This window comes from Hyla sarda, chromosome 4 (assembly GCF_029499605.1).
Source record: "Hyla sarda isolate aHylSar1 chromosome 4, aHylSar1.hap1, whole genome shotgun sequence".
Taxonomy (NCBI): domain Eukaryota; kingdom Metazoa; phylum Chordata; class Amphibia; order Anura; family Hylidae; genus Hyla; species Hyla sarda.
The window spans coordinates 53,902,960-53,925,798 of NC_079192.1; the positions used below are offsets into that span (position 1 = coordinate 53,902,960).

Below are 22,839 nucleotides of genomic sequence, written 5' to 3' on the forward strand. Positions count from 1 at the left end.
ACGGGGTAGGGGGAATGGGGGGGTTTGCTGGTGGATGGTGGGGGGTGTTACTGCTGGTGGGGGGTGTTGCTGGTGGATGATGGAGGGGCGCATGATGAGGGCATTATATGTAAGGGGCGCCTGCGGCTCTGCCTCACCCAGCTGCTACCTCCAGTGGTCCCCGGATAATTTGAGTTTGAGACCCCTGCTCTAAAGCAAGGTTTATAATAGACCAACATTGATGTCCCATTCAAAGCATTACTATCATTTACAAAAACTTTTTATATGTTGTCCAGACATGTCAAAAGTTTTAAATGCCCTGGGTCTTCATCCTGAGACCTGCCACAATTTATAAGAAATGCTCTGCATCACGCTAGACTCCTCGGCTGGCCACCACATCCACAGGAGTCTGGGCCTGTTCTTCAGGAGCTGTGTGTTTTTATTCAGGCATCAGACATGAGTGAAAGTGTATTCGATGAGATCTGTCATTTACTATCATTTTCTTCTTAGATCTGAGAAACAATGAACACAAGCTGAATCATCATCAAAAGATCGGATTAAAGTAAGTGTATGATCTCCCTGCGCTATACAGGGGATCTCAACAGGTTGCCGACACTGGTGACTAAGCGTTGGCCATCTATGATCATCGTTGTCTTCTTCATGTCATCGCTTGAGCCCCTCATTCACATGAGCCCTATACTGAACCTTCTATGTGTGCATTTCTTCAGCTCCTTAAAGGGGTTATCCAAGAAAAAACGATATATATAAAATCAACTGGCTCCAGAAAATTAAACAGATTTGTAAATTACTTCTATTAAAAAATCTTAATCCTTTCAGTACTTATGAGCTGCTGAAGTTGAGTTGTTCTTTTGTCTAAGTGCTCTCTGATGACACGTGTCTCGGAAATTGTCCAGAGTAGAAGCAAAATCCCCATAGCAAACCTCTTCTACTCTGTGCAGTTCCAGAGACAAGCAGAGATGTCAGCAGAGAGCAGTTACCAGACAGAAAAGAACTCAACTTCAGCAGCTGATAATTATTGGAAGGATTAAGATTTTTTTTAATAGAAGTAATTTACAAATCTGTTTAACTTTCTGGAGCCAGTTGAGATATATAAGTTTTTTTTCCATGAATACCCCTTTGATATTCCTTTACCTAGGCCGGACACTGCTTTCCAACCAGGGTGCCTCCAGCTGTTGCAAAACTACAATTCCCAGCATGCCCGGACAGCCGTTGGCTGTCCGGGCATTCTGGGAATTGTAGTTTTGCAACAGCTGGAGGCACACTGGTTGGGGAAACACTGACCTAGGCCCATATGATGTATGTTCCAAATCAATAAGGTTAACATTTTGTGCTTTTATAACAATCTGGTGCAGCATTTACATACACAGTGGATTGAAGTATCGGAATATCATCAGTAAGGCTTTATTGGTAATACATAAATCATCCCAGAAGACAGTGTTTCCCAACCAGTCTGCCTCCAGCTGTTGCAAAACTACAATTGCCAGCATGGGAGTTGTATTTTTGCAACAGCTTGAGGCACACTGCCATAAGATATAGACCCTAGTGATTGGCCCCAAAGTCGCCTCCAGATAGGGGGGTGTCCTCCACTACTCTGGGTCAGTCCAGCTCTGTATACTTATGATGTCATCCGGAACCGCTATTCAGATTTGTCGTTATTCACTTACTTAGATATAAGAGAACAGGGGTATTATAGGTTTGTATGGATGATAGTTCCAGAGATCCGATTTTATACAAGATGTATGTGACATATCTTATTTTATTTCTAGGTACTTTGAAGATTTTGAGATGAGGATCCCACGGGAGGAGATGCTGAAGATGCAGGTACGGCCTTGTTTTATCACTTGCACCAAGCACTGGAGATCTGGTTTATAGCTTTGATCCACACCCGACACAACTTCATTTAAAGCAACTTGTAATTTTTAATTCAACCTTTTATGGGGGATTTTTTACAACTTCTCTTAGCCATGCCATTTATTCTAGACACTATTAAAACGGTGATGTGTCCAAAACATATAGAAAACTGAAATACAATACAGATTGCTGCAATTTCAGGTTCCCAAGTGTGTGACCTTTTATATACAGTCTTTGTGCACTAACCTATTAAGAGTCGGGGGAGGATTTATTAAAGGGGTCTTCCAGGAAAAAAACATTTTTATATATCAACTGGCTCCAGAAAGTTAAACAGATTTGTAAATTACTTCTATTAAAAAAAATCTTAATCCATCCAATAATTATCAGCTGCTGAAGTTTTGTTGTTCTTTTTTCTGTCTGGCAACAGTGCTCTCTGCTGACATCTCTGCTTGTCTCGGGAACTGCGCAGAGTAGAAGAGGTTTGCTATGGGGATTTGCTTCTACTCTGGACAGTTCCCGAGACAGGTGTCATCAGAGAGCACTTAGACAGAAGAGAACAATTCAACTTCAGCAGCTCATAAGTACTGGAAGGCTTAAGATTGTTTTAATAGAAGTAATTTACAAATCTGTAAATCTGGAGCCAGTTGATAAATAAAACAAAAACAAAAAAAAGTTTTTGTTCCTGGATAACCCCTTTTTAAGACTTGAATGCCCCCCCAAAAAAACTAAATTTTTTTTTTTAAATAAGATAGTTTTGGCAATGCCTCTGACAAAGAGGTGTGGCCTTGATATAAAAAGGGGTGTGGTCTAAGTGTAGTAAGGTTTTCAGACACATTTATTATATGCAGCTTTTATAAAAAAAAAAAAAAAAAAAAAAAAGCAGATAATTTTTGCACAACTCCACTTAATAGGTGTTGTAAATGCATTGCAGTAAATGCGCAGGTTGATCAAACATCACACAACAGTGTTAGACATTTTACACTGATAAGACCTAAGGGAGAAACCGCACGCTTGATAAGTGCACTTAAAATGTCGCAAATGATAAATACCCCCCCCCCCTCCCCTCCTCCTCCTATTGTACATATCATGGAGAACTTGTGTGGCCCCAAATCAGCAGATAAATCATTCAGGTTCTCTCAGTAGTGCAGCCTCAGTCTTTTGGCCTGAGAAGGCCAAGTGGTCAAATCTCAATATAGAAGTTGGATCTTAAATCTGGTTTTTACTATTCCTGTTTTTTTATTAATTTTATTTATTTAATATTTTTTTTTACTTTGATGTTTCCTCAGGAAATCGTCATTGAAAAGGTGAAGGGCCTGGATTCAGACTACATCGCTACAGTATGTGGCAGCTTCAGGCGAGGTATTGGTTTACTCATTTTGAGGCGTTACCGCCTGTCATAGATCTTAGGATTTCAGTAATGCAGCGTGTCAGTTGTAGAATTCAGAGTACATCTCCATATGATGTGCACTATGCTGCTCGCCATTTTCTTGGTAGCTTTTTCTTATATTCCATTATTTTACTGCTGTTTGGTTTTGATAGTCGTTCACCCCAGTGGTTAGATTTTACTGTCTGTTTTCAGGGAATTTTTGGAAACTGCACTGTCTGTTGAATGTAATTTTTCTGCAGTTCAGTTTAGTGAGAACAAACAAAATGCCTTCCACCGAATACAAGGGTTGTCATACAGGCTGGCTGGGCGTGGCTTACTACAGTGGTCCCCAACCTGTGGACCTCCAGATGTTGCAAAGCAACAAATCCCAGACAGCCAACGGCTGTCTGGGCATGCTGGGAGTTGTTGTTTTGCAACATCTGGAGGTCCACAGATGGTGATTAATGGGGTATTCCAGGGAAAAAACTTATTTTTTATTTTTATTTTTTTCAGATCAACTGGCTCCAGAAAGTTAAACAGATTTGTAAATTACTTCTATTAAAAAATGTAAGTTCTTATCTGTCTGGAAACAGTGCTCTCTGCTGACATCTCTGCTTGTCTCGGGAACTGCACAGAGTAGAAGAGGTTTGCTATGGGGATTTGCTGCTACTCTGGACAGCTCCCGAGACACGTGTCATCAGAGAGCACTTAAACAGAAAAGAACAACTCAACTTCAGCAGCTCATAAGTACTGAAAGGATTAAGATTTTTTAATAGAAGTAATTTACAAATCTGTTTAACTTTCTGGAGCCAGATGATATGTATAAAAAAAGTTTTTTCCTGGATAACCCCTTTAAGTGAATTCCTGTGCGTATTTTACTCTTTATGTGCTGCAGATTTTGACACAGTTTTACCCTATGTGTGCACATAGAAAATACTTCATGGGGGACATGTATCAAAGATTTTACCCCTGTTTTGTGTTAAAATTTTTGCGCAAAATGTGTTTTTTTTGCGTACAACAATATAGTAAATTTGTCGCATGTAAGCAGAATGGAAGTGAAAAAAAACAAACAAAAAAAATAGCATACCTAAGCAAACTTTCATAAATGCCCCTCCATATTTTTAACGCAAATATAAGCCATCTTGGACTGCATGTAGCAAGATGCTCTAAATCGATTCCATTTTTCAAAGAGTGGATTGAGGAGATTACTATATTTGCCCGCAATTTATGAAACGCATTGCGCTTGATTGATAAATTTAGCGCATCTGTGCATAATTTAGAATTCGGCAAAAGGGGTAAACTGCTTCTACCGTACACAAATAATGATACATGTCCCCCATGTATCCATATCCATAGCTAGATTTACAAATGAATGACTAGCTGGGTCTGTTGGAGTGGGGGCTCTGTGGAAACATGACATTTTTGTAACCCCTAGAAAAAGGATCATTATATGTAACCTACACTGTTTTCTTTCTCTCCTTGTCACCATCTTCAGGTGCAGAGTCCAGTGGGGATATGGACGTTCTACTAACTCACCCAGACTTCATGTCAGACTCTCCCAAACAGGTCAGTAATAGACACTTGCCTCCCCTATCTATCTATGCCGGTTTGTATATCTGGTATTACACTACTCAAGATGGAAAAGGCGTAAAATTATGGAAATCACAGGATTGATACACATGTTATTCATATGGAAACAGTAGAAAAAAAATGGAAACAAAACATTCAAAACATCTTGTTTTATTCAGTATAGAGTACGAGCGCCACGTGTAAAACGACACACTTACATGCCTGTCTGAGGACTGTCCTGCCACGCTAAATGCCCCTTTGTTCACACACAGCATCAAGATTCACTGCTGACATCTCCCTTTGCAATTGCCGACCGGTGTGGTCCCAGGTGCTTGTTGGCAGGCTGCTCATAGTAGCACGAGCATCACGCGGCCTAGAATTGTCCTGTGGAAAAACGGCCCCTAGGACGCTTCGTAGAAATGGTCTTAACACTTGTTCCATTACCAAATTGATGTTACGCTGAGTTGTTGGGGTACGTTCACACTACGGAATTCCACGAGTAGAATTCTGCACAGTGAACAGTACCATCAGTGTGAATGGGTCTTCCGTGAGACCCGTTCACACTGTGAAATTTCAGCAGTGGATAATTCCACCGCTGAAATGGTTCAGCGCAAAGAAAGAACATGTTCATTCTTTGCGCGCAATTCCGCGAGTTTGTGAAGACGGCGCAGTGCCCCACCGTCCTACTGCCGAAGTATTTTCAGCAGCGGCTGCCTGACAGAATCTCTGCTGGCGAGTGTTGACATCTTAGCCTATGCGCATATTAGGGATGTCCCCATACCATTTTTTCTCTATCGGCTCCATTGGGGGACACAGATCGTGGGTGTATGCTGCTGTCTCTAGGAGGTGTGACACTATGGTAATAAAAAAAGCAGCAGGATATACCCGCCTTCAGACTCTGAGCTAATCAGTTTAAGCTTAGTGTCTGAAGGAGGTGGACATGGGCTGGATTCTCCAGACCAGGTCTTCTGATTTTTTATTTTCCTAATATAGGGACGTGTTAGTTTATTCCTTTTTCTTTCCTGTTTTCAGGTGGGGACTCAGGGACTCCAGTTCCCTGTTTCCCCATTGCGAGTAAGGTTGCACAGACACTGCGTATATGCGCTGTTCACCCCACCTCGCCAACGGTCAGTGCCTGGGTTGGTACCTCATGGGTCCGGGTCCCCCTATTTCCCTGCTCGCCTCACTCGCGCATAGCAGCCAGGCGTGATGCAGGTAACTAAAGCTGACTGAAGACTTCACTGAAGACTCCATTAGGTAAGTTCTTCTGACTGAGGTAAGTACTTTCCCCCTTTTTCTCCTTAGGTGCGGACTTGCAACCTCTGGAGACCCCCTGTTTTTGGCCCACCTTTTCAGGTTATGGGGCTGGCTTATACAGGGGCTGGACTTTTATTCTGGGGGAGCAGTGGCATCTTATGGGGCATATACTGTATGTTTTACATTGTGTACTTCACTGTGTGTGTGTGTGGTTGGTTCCTTTTGACTACGACCGCAGCGCCTTATATGCGGCTGACAGCCGTGGCGCTTGTACGGGCCGGGCGCTATCTGCACCGGCTTACTTTCACTTTCTCCGGCAGTCTCTGCTGGCGTGTTGGCAGTCCGCTCTATCCCCCGAGCGCATATGCGGCTGACGTGTGCGCTCGGGACAAGGAGTGGGCGCCATTACAGCTTCTTCTCGGCCTGTCTATAGCTCCGCCCACATGGCTGTCGGAGCTCTTCAGAGGCGCGAAGTAGCCTCCAATCAGCGTCGTGGGCGCGATTTTCAGATAGAAGGGGCCAATTAGGTAGTGCCTCTGCTTCAGGCACGCCCCCCTCTACCATTGGCTGGCCTGTTTCTTACACTCTAGCTGCACGGAGCCGAGTTCTCCTCACTGCAGCTGCCAGGGGACACAGACTAGTGTGAGAAATTTCCTGTCTCTTTTCTCATTATGTCCGTACCCAGAGCTGTTCCCCCCTCAAAACAGAAACCTGGAACGTCAGTGACTTATTTTTTCTGTAAGCACTGTAATGCCAAGATGTCTGGCTCTACCGAGCCCACTTGCCCTGCCTGCTCCACTGCTCCCCCTGGTACCCCCTGATGCCCTTTCGGTTCCGGTGGGTTCAGCCGCTCCACCACCCTGGGTGGTTCGGTAGCTGAGGCCTCCCGGGAAGTGGTGTCCGCCTTGAAGGGGTCTTCCCTGCTCAGGGCCTCTGAGAGGGCCCGCTCCTCATCTCCACATACTTCTCGCTCTCACAAGCGTACTAGGGGTGCCTCGTCTGACTCTTCCATTGAGTCTTCAGATAGACGTGGGCGTTCCCCTCGTGGGTTCTGCCCCCCCCTGTCATCTGGGCACAAACATCGCGTACCAGGTCAGGGTCGCCCCCCTCCAGGACTGCCTCTACTCGTTCACATTCTCCTGGTGAACTGGCGGACGAGGCTTCCGAGCCGGCATCTGACTCGGAGGACCGCTCGGACTCAGTTGAAACGGTGGACTCATTGGTGACAGCCATAAGAGACACCTTTCACTTAGAGGACCCAGGATCTTCAGATGTCACTCCAGGAGTATCCTTTCATCGTGCTAAGCCAGCACCTCAAAGGTTCAGCTCTCACACTGACTTTGACGACATTCTGGAATCTGCATGGAAAAATCCAGACAAGAGGTTCCCGGGAATCAAGACGATTCAAGAACGTTATCCATTTGACAAGCACAGGTGGTTTCCCCTCCCTCAGTGGATCCACCAATCTACCGGATCTCTAAGGCGACTACACTGCCACTGGCAGATGCCGCTGCCTTCAAGGATCCCACGGACAAGAAGGTAGAATCCTTAGCAAAGTTTGCCTCTGAAGCAGCTGGCTCTTCTCTTCTTCCCATCTTCACCTCGACATGGGTGTCCAAGGCCCTGTCGGAGTGTTGCCAAAAGCTCCATCAGGGTATCTTAGCGGGATCCCCCCCAGAGGATCTATCTGCTCTGGATCTCCAATGCTCTAAAGCTGGGGACTTCCTGTGTGCAGCTTCCATGCAGTCAGCCCGTTGTTCTGCCTTTGCTGTGGGTCACCTAGCGGCTCTCCGCTGCTCTATGTGGCTTGAAGCTTGGAATACGGATGCCGCTTCCATAAGGTCTCTCACTGAGCTTCCTTTTACAGGTGGCCGTCTTTTTGGCAAGTGCTTTAATGAGATTATCTCTGAGGCGACGGGAGGTATGAGTTCCTTGTTGCCTCAAAATAAGGCTCGCCCTACATCCCAAAGGAAGTCCTTTTCCTTTCGGTCCTTTCTGACCTTTGGCTCCAGCAAAGGGTCCGGGCAGGCGCCTTCGCAGGACAAGAAGGCTCCCTCGTTCCGGGCGCGCCCGTCTTGGAAGTCGGACTCCAACCGGCCGTTTTGCGCCCAAATCAGGCAAGCGCAAACCCACTTCTGCATGAAGTGAGGCCCCCACCCACGGTTTTTTCTCGGGTGGGAGGTCGTCTCTTACTTTTTCGAGACATCGGGACCTCACACATTCAGGACTCTTGGGTCAGGGACATGGTGTCCAACGGTTACCAAATCGAATTTGCCTCCCTTCCGAGGGCTTGCTTTTTTTTTTTTATCCCGGGCCCCCAGGCTCTCCAGTCTCTGCTTCTCCAGGGGTTATCGTTCCCGTTCCTCCAGGGGAACGGTTTCGAGGTTTCTATTCCAATCTTTTTGTGGTTCCCAAGAAGGACGGTTCTGTGCGACCAATCCTAGACCTCAAGCGTTTCAACCGTCATCTTCTTATCCGCCACTTCCGAATGGAATCTCTCCGTTTGGTGGTGGCGTCCCTGGAACAAGGGGAGTTTCTTTCTTCGGTGGACATCAAGGATGCCTACCTCCATGTGCCAATATTTCCAGGCCATCATCGGTACCTCCGCTGTGCGGTTCCGGAGGGGCATTTTCAATTCATAGCCCTCCCCTTTGGTTTGGCCACGGCTCCTCGGGTCTTTATGATGATTCATGCGCCAGTGATGGGCCTGTTACGGTCTAGGGGAGTCTCGGTGATACCCTACCTGGACGGCCTTCTCATCAAGGCTCCAACCAGAGCCCAGACTCTGGAGAATGTGGACGTCACTCTCCACACTCTGGATCGCTTCGGGTGGTTGGTCAACCGGGACAAGTCAGTCCTCTGTCCTTCCCAGTCTCTAACCTTCTTGGGACTTCCCTTCGACACGGCCTCTGCCCGAATTTGCCTCCCACCGGACAAACGTCTGGCGCTCCGGTCGGGGGTCCGCGCCCTTCGGACCCAGGTGTCAGTCTCCATCCGCACTTGTATGGAAGTCCTGGGTCGGATGGTGGCAACTATGGAGGCCGTACCCTTTGCCCAGTTTCATTACCGCCCCCTTCAACTGGCGATTCTCGCTCCATGGAACAGGTCTCCTCTGTCCCTCAATCGTCAGATTTTACTCCCTCGCAGGGTCCGTCAGTCTCTGCTCTGGTGGCTCCGCTCCCCCTTCTTCTCCAAGGGCAGTCATTTCTTCCCCTTCACTGGCAGGTTGTTACAATGGATGCCAGCCTGTCTGGCTGGGGGCGGCTTGTTCAGGGATTGGACGGTTCAGGGACTCTGGTCTCCCCCTGGAGACCCTTCTTCCGATAAACATATTGGAATTACGTGCGATTCTTCTTTGTCTTCTTCATTGGGAGTCCCGTCTTCAGTCCCGTCCTGTCCGCGTTCAGTGGGACAACGCCACGGCCGTGGCGTACATAAATCGACAGGGCGGCACTCGCAGCTCGGCAGCCATGGCCGAGGTGACCAAGATTCTCATCTGGGCGGAGAGCAAGGTTCCGGCCATTTCAGTGATTCACATTCCAGGAGGGCTCAACTGGGAAGCGGACTTCCTCAGTCGGTCCTCACCCGACCCCGGCGAGTGGTCTCTTCATCCGGAGGTCTTAGCGCAGCTCTGCATCCTCTGGGGCATTCCGGACGTGGACCTCTTCGCGTCCCGGCACAATCGGAAGATCCTTCCATTTGTGTCCAAGTCCCGGGACCCTCAGGCTCTGGCCGTGGACGCCATAGTGATTCCTTGGGCGGGTTTGCCCTACCTTATCTGTTCCCTCCTCTTCCGCTCCTTCCCAGGGTGCTGAGGAAGCTCAAGGCAGAGGACGTCCCCACCATTCTGGTAGCTCCAGATTGGCCCCGAAGGTCGTGGTACGCTGATGTAGTCAGGCTCCTGGACGACGCTCCTCTGCGCCTTCCGCTCCGCCCGGACCTACTCTCTCTGGGTCCTCTTTGCCACCCCAATTTACAGTCGCTGCATTTGACGGCGTGGCGGTTTAGACCGCGGTTTTGAGGGCCCACGGGTTCTCTTCCCAAGTCATTCACACCATGCTCAACGCTCCTAAGCCCTCCGCCGCAAGAATTTACCACCGTACTTGGTCTTATTTTCGTTGGTGTGAAGCTCAGGACTTCTCCTCGGTGACCTTTTCGGTTCCCCGTCTTTTTCTCTCCTATTTGCAGTCGGGGTTGGAACTGGGGTTGTCTCTCAGTTCCCTTAAGGGTCAGGTTTCGGCCCTTACTGTTCTTTTCCAGCGGCCCCTGGTTTCTAATTCTCATGTCCGGACCTTCCTGCAAGGAGTTGCGCACGCTGTTCCTCCTTACCGGTCACCTTGTCCCCCTTGGGACTTGAATTTGGTGCTGAGTGCCCTCCAGGGTGCACCCTTTGAGCCCCTTAGAGAGGTGTCTCTCAGCCTCCTTTCTTGGAAAGTGGCGTTTCTTATTGCGATCACCTCCATCCGGAGGGTGTCTGAACTGGCAGCTCTTTCCTGCCGTTCTCTGTTTCTGGTGATCCACCAGGACAAGGTCGTTTTCCGGCCAGATCCTTCCTTTTTGCCTAAGGTGGTCTCGGCCTTTCATCTCAATGAGGACATTGTCCTCCTGTACTTTTGTCCGGCTCCTTCTCATCCTAAGGAGCGCTTACTACACAAGCTGGATGTAGTTCGGGCTGTTCGGTCTTATCTCTCCATCACTTCTTCGTTTCGTCAGTGTGATTCCTTTTTCGTCCTTACGGAAGGTCGTCACAAGGGACAACCTGCTTCCAAGGCCACCATTTCTCGGTGGATTCGGTCCGCCATTGCGGAAGCCTATCGCTGTAAGGGGAAGATTCCTCCTTTCAGGGTTGTGGCTCATTCCACACGTTCTGTTGGGGCATCCTGGGCTCTCCAGAATAGAGCCTCGGCCTCGCAGATTTGCAAAGCGGCTACCTGGTCGTCTTTGCACACTTTCTCGAGGTTTTACCGAGATCATACTTTCGCATCGGCTGATGCTAGTCTGGGTCGTAAAGTGTTGCAGGTGGCAGTGGATCGGCCATCTGCCTGATTACTTATCTGCCCACCCAAGGGACGGCTTTGGTACGTCCCACTCTCTGTGTCCCCCAATGGAGCCGATAGAGAAAAGGAGATTTTTGTTTACTTACCGTAAAATGTATTTCTCGAAGGATACATTGGGGGACAAAGCTCCCGCCCTTTTTGGGATTTTCCTTTTTGGTTCTCTGTCCGAGGGTGTGTTCAGTTATGTGTTTTCTTCTGGTTCTCGGACAGTTTTGGGTTTTTCCTTGACCTATTGGTCTCCTCCTATTGCTCTGGAACTTACACTGACTAGCTCAGAGCCTGAAGGCGGGTATATCCTGCTGGGAGGAGCGGACTTTTTTTATTACCATAGTGTCACACCTCCTAGAGACAGCAGCATACACCCACGGTCTGTTTCCCCCAATGGATCCTCCGAGAAAGAGATTTTACGGTAAGTAAACAAAAATCTCCTTTTTAAGACCGAGTACGAGTACCGATACTTTTTTCTATGTCATGTGACAGTTTTTTTATATATTTTTTTTTTAATGGGGCAAAGGGGTGTTTTATTTATTTATACATTTATTTATATATATATATATATATATATATATATATATATATATATATATATATATATAGGCTTTTAATAAAAATAAAGATTTTATTTAAAAGGAAGGGGGGGGGGATTCAAGCTTTTATCAGGGAAGTTTAATTCACATTTATATTTTTTTTTTTCTTAGCCCCCGTAGGGCATTATTACATGCAATCTGTAGATTGCCATAGGATATCATTGATCAGTGTTATCTGCGCTCCTTTACTACTGCCTACCATTGATGGTTGCAGTAAAGGAGCCATGATTGGACGGCACGGAGCACAATAAGGGACCTCTGGCCGTCCTCACAGCTGATCGGGACACCGCGATTTCACTGCAGTGATCTCGATCAGCATTCCTGAGCTAACCAGCAGTTAACTTCAGGACTTTTAGATGCTGGGATCAGCTTAGATTGCGACGTCTCTAGGGTTAATGCCGGACATCACTGCGATAGGTGATGTTTGGCATTAGCCAGGTCCAGGCTATGACGCACGCTCAGCAGCTGGGTACGCTGCATAGTTAGGCACCTCAGGGATACCTGCCAGGGGGGTGTCCCGGTCCCAATTGGATTGTTTATCGGGGACATTTGCATGAGTACAAGTACTCGTGCAATTTTCCAGTATCTGTCCCGATACCAGTATTGGTATTGGGACATCCCTAGCGCATATCAAGTGATGAACCAAGGTCTCTAATTTCAAGGGTTCTGTCTTTCTCAGTTTGCGTCAAGTGGCAATAACTGCCAGGTGGACGAACAGGAGACATCACGCAATCATACTGTACTGACTTAATAACATTTCTGTGGTTTATTATAGATGAAATATTTACTTTCCATCTGGCTTTATACTATTGAAGCTTCTGCAACAGATTTGTCAAGTGCTTAGATGTTTGATTATTTGCTGATCTTTGTGACACCCGCTACTTTCTTGATGTGTTTAAGCTCACAGCATGTTCTTCTAGGTCTTAAAAGGGTACTCTGCCCCTAGACATCTTATCCCCTATCCAAAGAATAGGGGATAAGATGTCAGATCGCGGGGGTCCCCAGCAGCGGGATCTCCCTGCTGCACCCCGCCAGAGGCTCGTGACGTCACAGCCATGCCCCCTCAATGCAAGTCTATGGGAGGGGGCTTGACGGCCATCACGCCCCCTCCCATAGACTTGCATTGAGGGGACTTGGCCGTGACGTCTTGAGCGGGGCGTGACGGTGACATCACAAACCTCCGCCCCACATCGCCAGTTATCCAGCACAAAGTCAGAGGATAAGATGTCTAGGGGAGGAGTACCCCTTTAATGTTAAGGAGTGTATATAAAGCAGTTCATGTTTACCATGTAGATCCACAATTCGTTGTATATGTCACATGGTCTTTACATATATTTGCTGACACCCAAGCTGATTTTCTATCCCCCACCTCATTCCTGCTCTCTTCCTGGAGTGGATAGTGGAGAAGAGGTCACTGGGCTGTAGTGATGTCCTCAGGGGAATCTTCTACGTGATCCTCCGCATGAATGTCTGCAGTGGCTTTAGTGCGCTATACAGCTGTATCCCTTTATGTCTTCTAATGCTTCTTGTAATGTTGTTTTCACTGCTATATTGGTTAGTGATGTCCGGGTCTATTGGATTAACACTATTTACAAACCAATTGAGGGAGTGAAAGATATCTGTGAATCATGGGGTCCTCCAGGTTGTAATATTTATGGCCATCAATGTGCAGCAGGTAGTGTATATTGTCAGAGACCATAACTATATCCATGTGTTTGTCCTCAGCCGCACCTCTTACACCAGGTGGTCCAAACTCTGGAAGAATGCAAGTTTATCACAGATACACTGGTGAAGGGAGACACCAAATTCATGGTAAGATATGTCTATATCATGCACCCTCACAATCACTAGTCCAATAGTAGTGGATGCATGGAATAGCCTTCCTGCAGAAGTGGTCACTGCAAATACAGTAAAGGAGTTAACGCATGCATGGGATATAAGGATAAGGCTATCCTTCATTAAAGTTAGGGCCAGGGACTATTGATAGGATTCAGGTTATTGGGCAGACTAGATGGGCCAAATGGTTCTTATCTGCCGACACATTCTATGATTCTATAGCTCTGTTTGTTTAATCCCAGCAGAGCTGCATCCATGTTTCTTTACTGTAACTGGGTCATGTGGTCACAAGTCTGGTTCAAAGAAAATCAGTGTTTAATGTGTATCAGTGGTCAGTCCTGGGTCAGCTGACTTCCTGTGAACTACAGTATCACATGATCACTTACCAGATCCATCTTGGCAGCTCCCAGACCTCTCATCTTCCCACCCAGCTCTATCTGTATACTGCTGCTATATACATTGGATCAGAATATATAGTAGTTTTCTCGTTCTGCTCCATTGGGGGACATAGGAGACTCTAGGCACTGGACTCTTGTCCTCTCACTGCCTGACCATGCGCCGCTCCTTCCTAATGCGGTGCGACAGTCTTTCTGACTGTCGCACGGGCCGGCTCTCTGTTTCGGCCGTGGCATTCTGTACATGCACGGCCCTGTTCCGGCTCCTGCCGCCGCAAACTCCTTACAGAGACCGCAGCCGCCCTCTGTATTACTTCCGGCAGCGCGTGGTGACTGGGAGTGGGGGCCACATCCGCCGGGCGCCTGTAAATTTTGCCTGCGGCTTCGACCCTTCTCCTCCGGCGGGTAGCTCCGCCCACTATTTTCATGCGGCCAGGCATTCTATCCCTCTCTGCCTGGGTCACATCCAATCCCCTGCCAGCGCGCGGTCAGTGTCAACCTCTCCTGGTCTAGCGTGCGCTGCAGGGTTACAGGTCTCCTCCCTCTTGGCCATTCTACCTATTGGAAGCTATGAACTCCTCAGGGGGTGGCTGATCCCTCGCTGTCATGTGCTCCTTCCTCTTCAGTCCCGGCCGCTGCACACGCTGTTCCTCCAGCTGCTCTCTACAGGGATCTCACTCTGCTGTTCCTTCACACTGCTATCCCTGCAGACAGGAGATCTCTGCCTTAGTGTACAACTAAAATGCCAGGTGGTTCGGCTGAGTCCACCTGTTCTGCCTGCTCCGCTTCACATCCTAGCCCTCTTGTGCCTTTCGCCCAGGATGGCTCTCTGTAGCGTGTGGTCACTGAACCTCCCCCGGTTTGGGTGTCCTCTCACTCCCAGATGATCTCTGATCTGGCACAAGTTTCCAGTGAGGTGGCTACTGCCTTGAAGCATTCCTCCTTGAGAGAAAGAGTGGTGGATTTGGAAAAGCGAGGGTCCACTTTAGGCGGGGCGGTCCATTTGGAGACCAGGTCCTGGGCAAATGAGAACATAGCCGGGAGGCTCGTTCAGCCTCCTCTCACAAGCGCCCCAGGGTCATTAACTCTGACTCCTCACCTGGGACGCCTCCACGCCGCTCTTGCTCCATATCCCCATCTACCAGACAGCTTCCCCGCTGCCGCGGTCACTCCCCTGGGGCTGAGGGCTATGTTCCCATTTGCCCAGGACCTGGTCTCCAAATGGACCGCCCCGCCTACAGTGGACCCTCCAGTCTCTCGCTTTTTCAAATCCACCACTCTTCCTCTGGCAGATGCGGCTTCCTTCAAAGATCCCGTGGACAAGCGAATTGAGAATTTAACAAAATTCGCATTTTGAAGCAGTCGGCTCGTCCTTGCTTCCGTCGTTCGCCGCAACTTGGGTATGCCACGGCCTTTTCAGCCTGGGCCTCTCATCAGCTGCTCTATGTTGTTGAAGGCCTGGAATGCTGACACGGCCTCCAAGAAATCTCTCACCGAGATGCCCTTTACTGGCATTGCCTGGATGAAATAATCTCCGAGGCTATTCCTTTAGAATAAAGTGCGTTGCACCGATTCTCGCCGCAAGTCCTTTTCTTTTCGTTCCTTTCGGTCCTTTGCCTCAGGCCGCCAGCACAAACCAGCGTCTTCGCAGTCTCTGAAGGCTTCTACCTTCAAAGCGTGCCCCTCCTGGAAGCAGGACTGCCATTCTGGAAGTTTCCCTGCCAAGCCAGGTACTCGCAAGCCTACTTTCTCTTGAAGGGTCGCCACCACCCGAGCCTTCCTTGGTTGGTGCAGGTCCAGGATTCCTGGGTTTGGGACGTCATTTCAGATGGCTACTGAATCGAATTTTGTTCTTTTCCCCAGGATCGTTTTTTCAGGTCCCGACCTCCGCGCTCTCCGGCTTTTCAGTCTGCACTCCACACCCTCCTTGCACAGGGGGTCATTGTGCCATTTCTACCCCAGGAACGTTTTTTGGGCTTCTATTCGAATCTGTTCATCGTTCCCAAAAAAGGGGGAACGGTCCTTCCGGTTCGCGATCTGAAGCTCCTCAGTCGGCACTTGCACCTGCCGCACTTCCGTTCTGTTGTTGCAGCAATTCCTGTCTTCGGTGGACATCCGCGATGCCTACCTCCACATATTTATTTTTCCGGGACACCAACGGTTTCTGCGGTTTGCTGTTCTGGCAGGTGATTTGCAGTTTGTGGCCCTGCCCTTTGGGCTGGCAACGGCCCCCAGGGTCTTCACCAAAGTCCTGGCGGTGGTGATCGCCATCCTCCGCTCTTGGGGGGGTGTCGGTGCTTTCTTATCTGGACGACCTGTTGATCAAAGCTCCGTCCTTTGCACAAAATTAGGAGAGTCTCCACATCACTCTTCAGACCCTGACCAGTTTCGGGTGGGTGATCAACCGGGAGAAATCAAACCTCTCTCCCTCCCAGTTTCTGGTCTTCCTAGGGCTTTGCTTCAACGCCGAAAAGGCTCGGGTTCTGCTTCCACCTGACAAGCGGAGTGCTCTTCTTTCCGGGATCCGCCTATTGCTCCGTCCAGAACCGGTGACATCCGTTCCTGCATGGAAGTGTTGTTCAGGAGGGTGGCGGCCATGGAAGCCGTTCCTTTTGCTCAGTCCCGGTGCCGCCCTCTTAAGTGGGCCATCCTGTCTCTGTGGGACAAGTCTCCTCAGTCCCTCCACCACCGGATCAGTCTCTTCCCCCCCCCCCCCCCGGGGGGCCAGTCGCTCTTTTTGGTGGCTCCGCTCTCCACTCCTCCCAGGGGGCGCTCGTTTCTCCCTCCGCATTGGCAGGTCTTAACGACGGATGCAAGTCTCCTCGGCTGGGAGGGTGTTTTTCAGGACTGCACGGTTCAGGGCCGTTGGTCCCCCCCCAGGATGCCCATCTCCCCGGATCGGGTCCAAACAATGTCACGGCTGTGGCTTATATCGCCAGGGGGGCACTCGTAGCATCACGGCAATGGCGGAGGTGACAAGATGGGTGGAACGCCAGGTTCCCTCCATATCTGCTCCTCGCCCGGGGGAGTGGTCTCTCCACCCGGAGGTGTTTGCAGCAAATTGCGAACGTTGTGGGATTCCGGATGTGGCCCTTTTTGCGTCCCGCCTAAACCGGCAGGTTCCTGCCTTCGTGGCAAAATCCTGCGATCCTCTGGCTCTCACTGTTGGTCGTTCCCTGTTCACAGTTCACCCCCTCCCTTAAAGCATACCTGTCATAGTGCAAAAAAAAGAAAAAACGTGATATGTTACTCAGGACCCAATCCTGATCATGTGCATATAATTTTTAGGTGTCTCGGACCTATATATATCCAGAGATATAAGCATTTATCTGCTGGTGAGTTACTTTTTCATTGTGCAGGCTGGAGGGGGCGTGTCAGTCTGTCTCCCTCACAGGAGCAAGCCTGTGCAGTCAGCCAATCAGTACTCTCTACTCTGTAACCCTTTCCTCTCTGGTTTTATGCTGTGTCATGTGTCAGAGGAAGATACTTGGAGCTTGCCTGCAGGAATCAGAAGACATTATGGTGAATTCATAACAGGATAAAATGTATAAATATAAGAATAGATCTTTATAAAATTAGTGCAAGGATTTTTTAGATAAAAGTACAGCATTTTTATGAATACATGTTCTATCTGTTTTATCTTCTTCTTGTAAAGCTGGATGCTAATCAGCATAGCTGTCACTATGTGTGTCATTCATCTTTCACAGACTCCTGAATGTCTGATCAACTTCTTTGTCATTCAGGAGTCCGAGAAAGCTTTGACTATTTCAGCATGCTGGGAGTTGTAGTTTAGTAACAACTGAAGCTGCAATGTTTGTAAATAACTGTGTTAGAGCAGTGTTGCCTCCAGCTGTTGTAAAACTATAGCTCCCAGCATGTCCACACATCCTTTATCTGTAGTTTTGCATACGCTCAATAGAAATCTCCTATACTGGATACTGGTATGCTTTACGGTCGGTATCCAGTATGCTGTAAAATCTAGGCTAATCTGTCTGGCTAAAAGACAGGCGACCCCTAGTGGCGGCTATTTTGAGCTTGAATTTCAGGTGAAAATAAAAATTTTAACAGGTGTATATTGTGAAATGTCATATTATGAGTCCTGCAATATATGAAAAGTTTTTAACAATGAAAGTGCCTCTTTAACTCTTTCCTCTGCTTCCCCTCTTACCCAGGGGAGTGAAGAAGCTACAGGCGGCTCAGCAATTCTGGTGGCGCCCGTGGTTCATCTCGTGGCGGACGTTCCCATGCGGCTCCTGGATCGGCACGTCCTTCTCTTTCAAGGTCCTTTCTCTGCCACCTCAATTCACTGCCGCTGTGTTTGACGGCATGGCGGTTGAAACCGCGGTGCTCGGGGCTCGCAGTTTCTCTCTCCGGTTCATTCGCACCATGCTTCAGGCGTGTAACCCTTCCTCTGCCAGGATTTATCACATGACCTGGCGTGACTATTTTCTGTGGTGCAAGGCCTGCTCCCTGTCTCCCGTTGTTTTTTCCTTAGTCCCATCAAGGGGCAGGTATTGGCGCTTTCCATTCTTTTTCAGTGCCCCCTGGCTTCTGATCCTCATGTTCGCACCTTCCTTCAGGGTGTGGCTGAGGCTCCTCCTTACAGGTCTCCCACTCCACTCTGGGACCTGAATTTGGTGCTTTGCAAGGCGCCCCATTTGAACCCCTTAGGGAGATCTCCCTCCACTTCCTATCTTGGAAGGTGTCTTTTCTCATTGCTGTGACCTCCATCTGGCAGGTGTCTCGAATTGGCGTCTCTCCTGCCGACCCCCCCTTTCTTGTCCTTCACCAGGACAAGACTGTGCTTCGACCGGGACCATCTTTTCTGACGAAGGTGGTCTCCTCTTTTTATCTGAACGAGGATATTGTCCTTCCCTTCTTCTGCCTGGCTCTGCCTCACACTAAGGAGCGCTCTATCCACAACTTGGACGTGGCCAGAGCTCTGCGTGTCTATCTCTCGGCCACCTCTTCTTTTCGGCGCTCTGATTAGCTGTTCGTCATTCCAGAAGGCCGGCGCAAGGGGCTTCCAGCTTCTAAGACGACCATATCCTGCTGGATCCGGTCTGCCATATCAAAGGCCAATCATTCTAAGGGGAAGGCTCCCCCTTTCCGGGTTACGGCACACACCACCCGCTCTGTTGGGGCTTCCTGGGTGTTCTTCAACAGGGCTTCGGCTCTGCGAGGGATGTATGTATGCGCTCGCTGGGAGGGGGGACATATGTAAGCGATGCGAGGGGCAAAATATATAGCTTGTGCAGCGGGGGGCAATATACATAGCTAGCGCAGGGGGGGGGTGGCAGACATATAGAACTATATGTCTGCCTCCCCCCCCCCCTGCGCTAGCTGTGTATATTGCCCCCCACTGTGCTACCTATATATCTTCCTGCAGCGCTTCTGTACATATGCTCTTGCAGCACGTCAGGGCAGTCGGGGAAAGCAGCGCAATGCTTCCTCGGCCGCCAGTGTAGAGTAACATTACAATCCTCACTAATGACTTTAAAAACCCCGCTGGGAGCCCTGAATGGTCCCTCGGTGCCAGCCATTCAGGGCTCCCAGCGGGGTATTTGAAAATGAAAGTAAAACACACACACGATCTTACATCGCAGGGTTTCGGATCATGCCGCCCACTCCCCTGGTTAATAACTTCTGATCGCATCAGGTCTCAGAAGTGAGACTTGGTGCAATCAATCCCTCAGCCCCTGTACTACTACCCCCAACATGGAGCAGACTGTTCCATGATTGGGGTAGTAGTACAAGCACTAATCTTGCCTCCCAGTCGCCTGCAGACTCCCACAGCTGGGGAAGTACTACTCCCATCATGAAAAGAAGTCTGTTCCACGATGGGAGTAATAGTAGTCCCGGCTGCAGGAGTCTGTAGTCGGCTGATACTAACGAATGAAAAACTGATGCAAACGGACGCCACTAAATAGCATCCCTTTGCATCAGTTTGCATGTTAATAGAATGGTGCGTTTAGGAGGCAATAATGGACAAAATCTAGTTGGGGGACAACGGTCGTGTGAACGTAGCCTTAGTTCACCTGGGTGAACTCCAGCAGTCTTATTAGATGACCAGGTGCAGTGATCAAACTCCACACCCTCTCTATGCAAAGCCAAAGGATGCATTGGAAATGTAGGCAGCTTTAGGAAATAATTTCATTGATTCAATTGCAACCCAATACCTGCCACATCATTTAAAACTGATAGGCACGTGCCATACACAAGAACCTCTACCTTATTTTTTGATAAAAGCCTATGCTGCGCTATAGAAGCAAGACATTCAAAAAAATTCCTTAAATAAAGCCTGCATTCTCCATTACCATCTTCTCTACCAGACCTCACTTTTCTTTTGTGTTTCCTGCAGGGTGTATGCCAGCTGCCGCCTGAGGGAAGCAAACAGTTCCCCTTCCGGAGACTTGATATACGGTAATGCTTCGTATGCTGTATTCATGTTTCGTGTGAAAGATAGTAGCCATTTAATTTATTAGTATTGTCTAGGGCAGTGTTTCCCAACCAGGGTGCCTCCAGCTGTTGCAAAACTACAACTCCCAGCATGCCCGGACAGCCAACGGCTGTCCGGGCATGCTGGGAGTTGTAGTTTTGCTACAGCTGGAGGCACCCTGGTTGGGAAACAATGGTTTATGGAGAGGACAGGAGCTTCTTCAGGGTCCTATACAGTACACAGTGTCCCAAATGGAGCCGCCCTTACTTGGTGTCCAAAGGAGCAGCTAACCCGGCACCGGTAAGGAGTAGTCCGGAACTTGTAGTTCCTCCCTGTACTGTAGGGGGCGCTACCAGACAGCCAATCAGTGCTTGTACTTCAGTAATAGAGGTGATTTACCAGTAAAATGCCCATTCTGATTGGTCAGTTGCAGGGTGTTGTAGTTTTGCAACAGCTGGAGGCACACTGGTATAGGGCTGCAATACCAGACACAAGGCCAGCACCTGCTAATGACTGCTATAACTAACTTGTATTCCATTACACCAGGTTGATTCCCAAGGACCAGTACTACTGCGGGGTGCTGTATTTCACCGGCAGTGATATTTTTAACAAGAATATGCGTACCCATGCCCTGGAGAAAGGCTTCACCTTGAATGAATATACCCTGCGCCCACTGGGGGTCACAGGTCAGCTTTATTACCTCTGCTTGTGAACTTTTACCATTCCTATGTTACCTATGTTGTGGAATTCATATAAATAGAGCCAAGTACACAAAAAACCCCAATAAACTAGGAGGCTCGCCACTGTCACGGGACTGTGGATGTCCACTGTTATATCTACAGTACCTTTCCCTACAAAAAAAAGAGAAGATTTTTGCCACATAAAGCATTACGGTCACTTTATATAATCTTATGGTCACTTTATATAATCGTCCAGACATACAAAAAAAATTGAAAAATCATCAATGTGATGAAAAAAAAAAAAAAAGCCACACACAAACCGCATTTTGGGAGTGCAAAATGAGGGGGCAGCTTTTTGTGGATTTTTTTTTTTATTATTAATTAAATTTATTTATTTTATTAAAAAATAAATAAATTAAATAATATATAATATATAAAAATAAATAGTATCTAATTTTATTTTTAAATAAAGTACCGTATTTGTCGCCCTATAGGACGCACCGGCATATAAGACGCACCCTATTTTTAGGTGCAAAATCTAAAAAATTAAAGATTTTGAACCCAATAGTGGTCTTCAACCTGCGGACCTCCAGATGTTGCAAAACTACAACTCCCAGCATGCCCGGACAGCCGTTGGCTGTCCGGGCATGCTGGGAGTTGTAGTTTTGCAACATCTGGAGGTCCGCAGATTGAAGACCACTGCATAGGAGGTAATACTCACGTGTCCCGCCGCTCCGGACCCGTCACCGCTGCCCTGGATGTCGCTCCATCACTGTCGCCGCGTCCCCGTCGCTCCGGAACGTCTCTGCTGCCGGCCGGGTATCCTTGCTCTCCGTCGCCGCCATCACGTCGTTACGCACGCCGACCCACGTACGCGACGACGTGATGACGAGGAAGGAGAGTGCCGGCCATACAGGGGATCCCTGAACGGAGAAGACACCGAGGAGGCAGGTAAGGTCCCCCCCCCGGTGTCCTGTAAGCACTAACCCGGATATTCAGTCGGGCTGTTCGGGACCGCCGCGGCGAAATCGCGGCGGTCCCGATCAGCCCAACTGAACAGCCGGGTTAGTGTCACTTTCCCTTCAGACGCGGCGGTCAGCTTTGATCGCCGCGTCTGAAGGGTTAATATAGGGCATCACCGCGATCGGTGATGTCCTGTATTAGCCGCGGGTCCCGGCCGTTGATGACCACAGGGACCGCCGCGATAGGGGTGCATCGACTTTTCCCCCCCCCAGTTTTGGGGAAGAAAAAGTGCGTCTTATACGGCGAAAAATACGGTAAATAAATACCGTAATAAAATAAATAAAAATAAGTTTAAAAAAATTATAAAATATATATATATATATATATATATATATATATATATATACATTTTTATTTTTTACTTATTTTTTATTTATTTAATTAATGTATTTATTTACTTACCAAATAAAAGTTGTGTATAAGAAAAAACACACCTGATAACAGTTGCAGCGAAATCCATGTTATAAAATAATGACATATCTCAAGGATGTGACATTGCTTTATGATCAGTGGGAGTCACATTGATTCTGGGAAAGAAGGGGCCACAGTGCTGATGGGTGGCCAAAAGTGCGGCTGTGCAGGATCAAACAGCAAAGCAGTGCCGATTCAGCGCTGTGGCCAAAATAATTATTTAGCCAACAACTATCTCTGTCGAATGCCCCAAACACGCAAATGTTCAGCACCGTGTTTTCTGTGAAGACGCTTGAGAATATCCCTTTTAAGGCCATGTTCACACAGCAGAATTTCCCAGCGGAAACCTATTTTTTTCAATGGGATTC

General features: G+C 48.3%; 1 protein-coding gene across 1 annotated transcript in view; it reads left to right on the forward strand.

Moving 5' to 3' along the window:
- POLB (DNA polymerase beta) overlaps positions 1–22,839 on the forward strand; it is a 43,443-nt gene that overhangs the window by 13,011 nt on the left and 7,593 nt on the right. Inside the window, exons 7-13 of the mRNA XM_056570971.1 lie at positions 490–541; positions 1,767–1,821; positions 3,138–3,210; positions 4,713–4,783; positions 13,413–13,499; positions 20,280–20,341; positions 20,904–21,043. Of these exons, the coding sequence (XP_056426946.1) occupies positions 490–541; positions 1,767–1,821; positions 3,138–3,210; positions 4,713–4,783; positions 13,413–13,499; positions 20,280–20,341; positions 20,904–21,043 (540 nt within the window). The remainder of the gene's footprint in view (positions 1–489; positions 542–1,766; positions 1,822–3,137; positions 3,211–4,712; positions 4,784–13,412; positions 13,500–20,279; positions 20,342–20,903; positions 21,044–22,839) is intronic.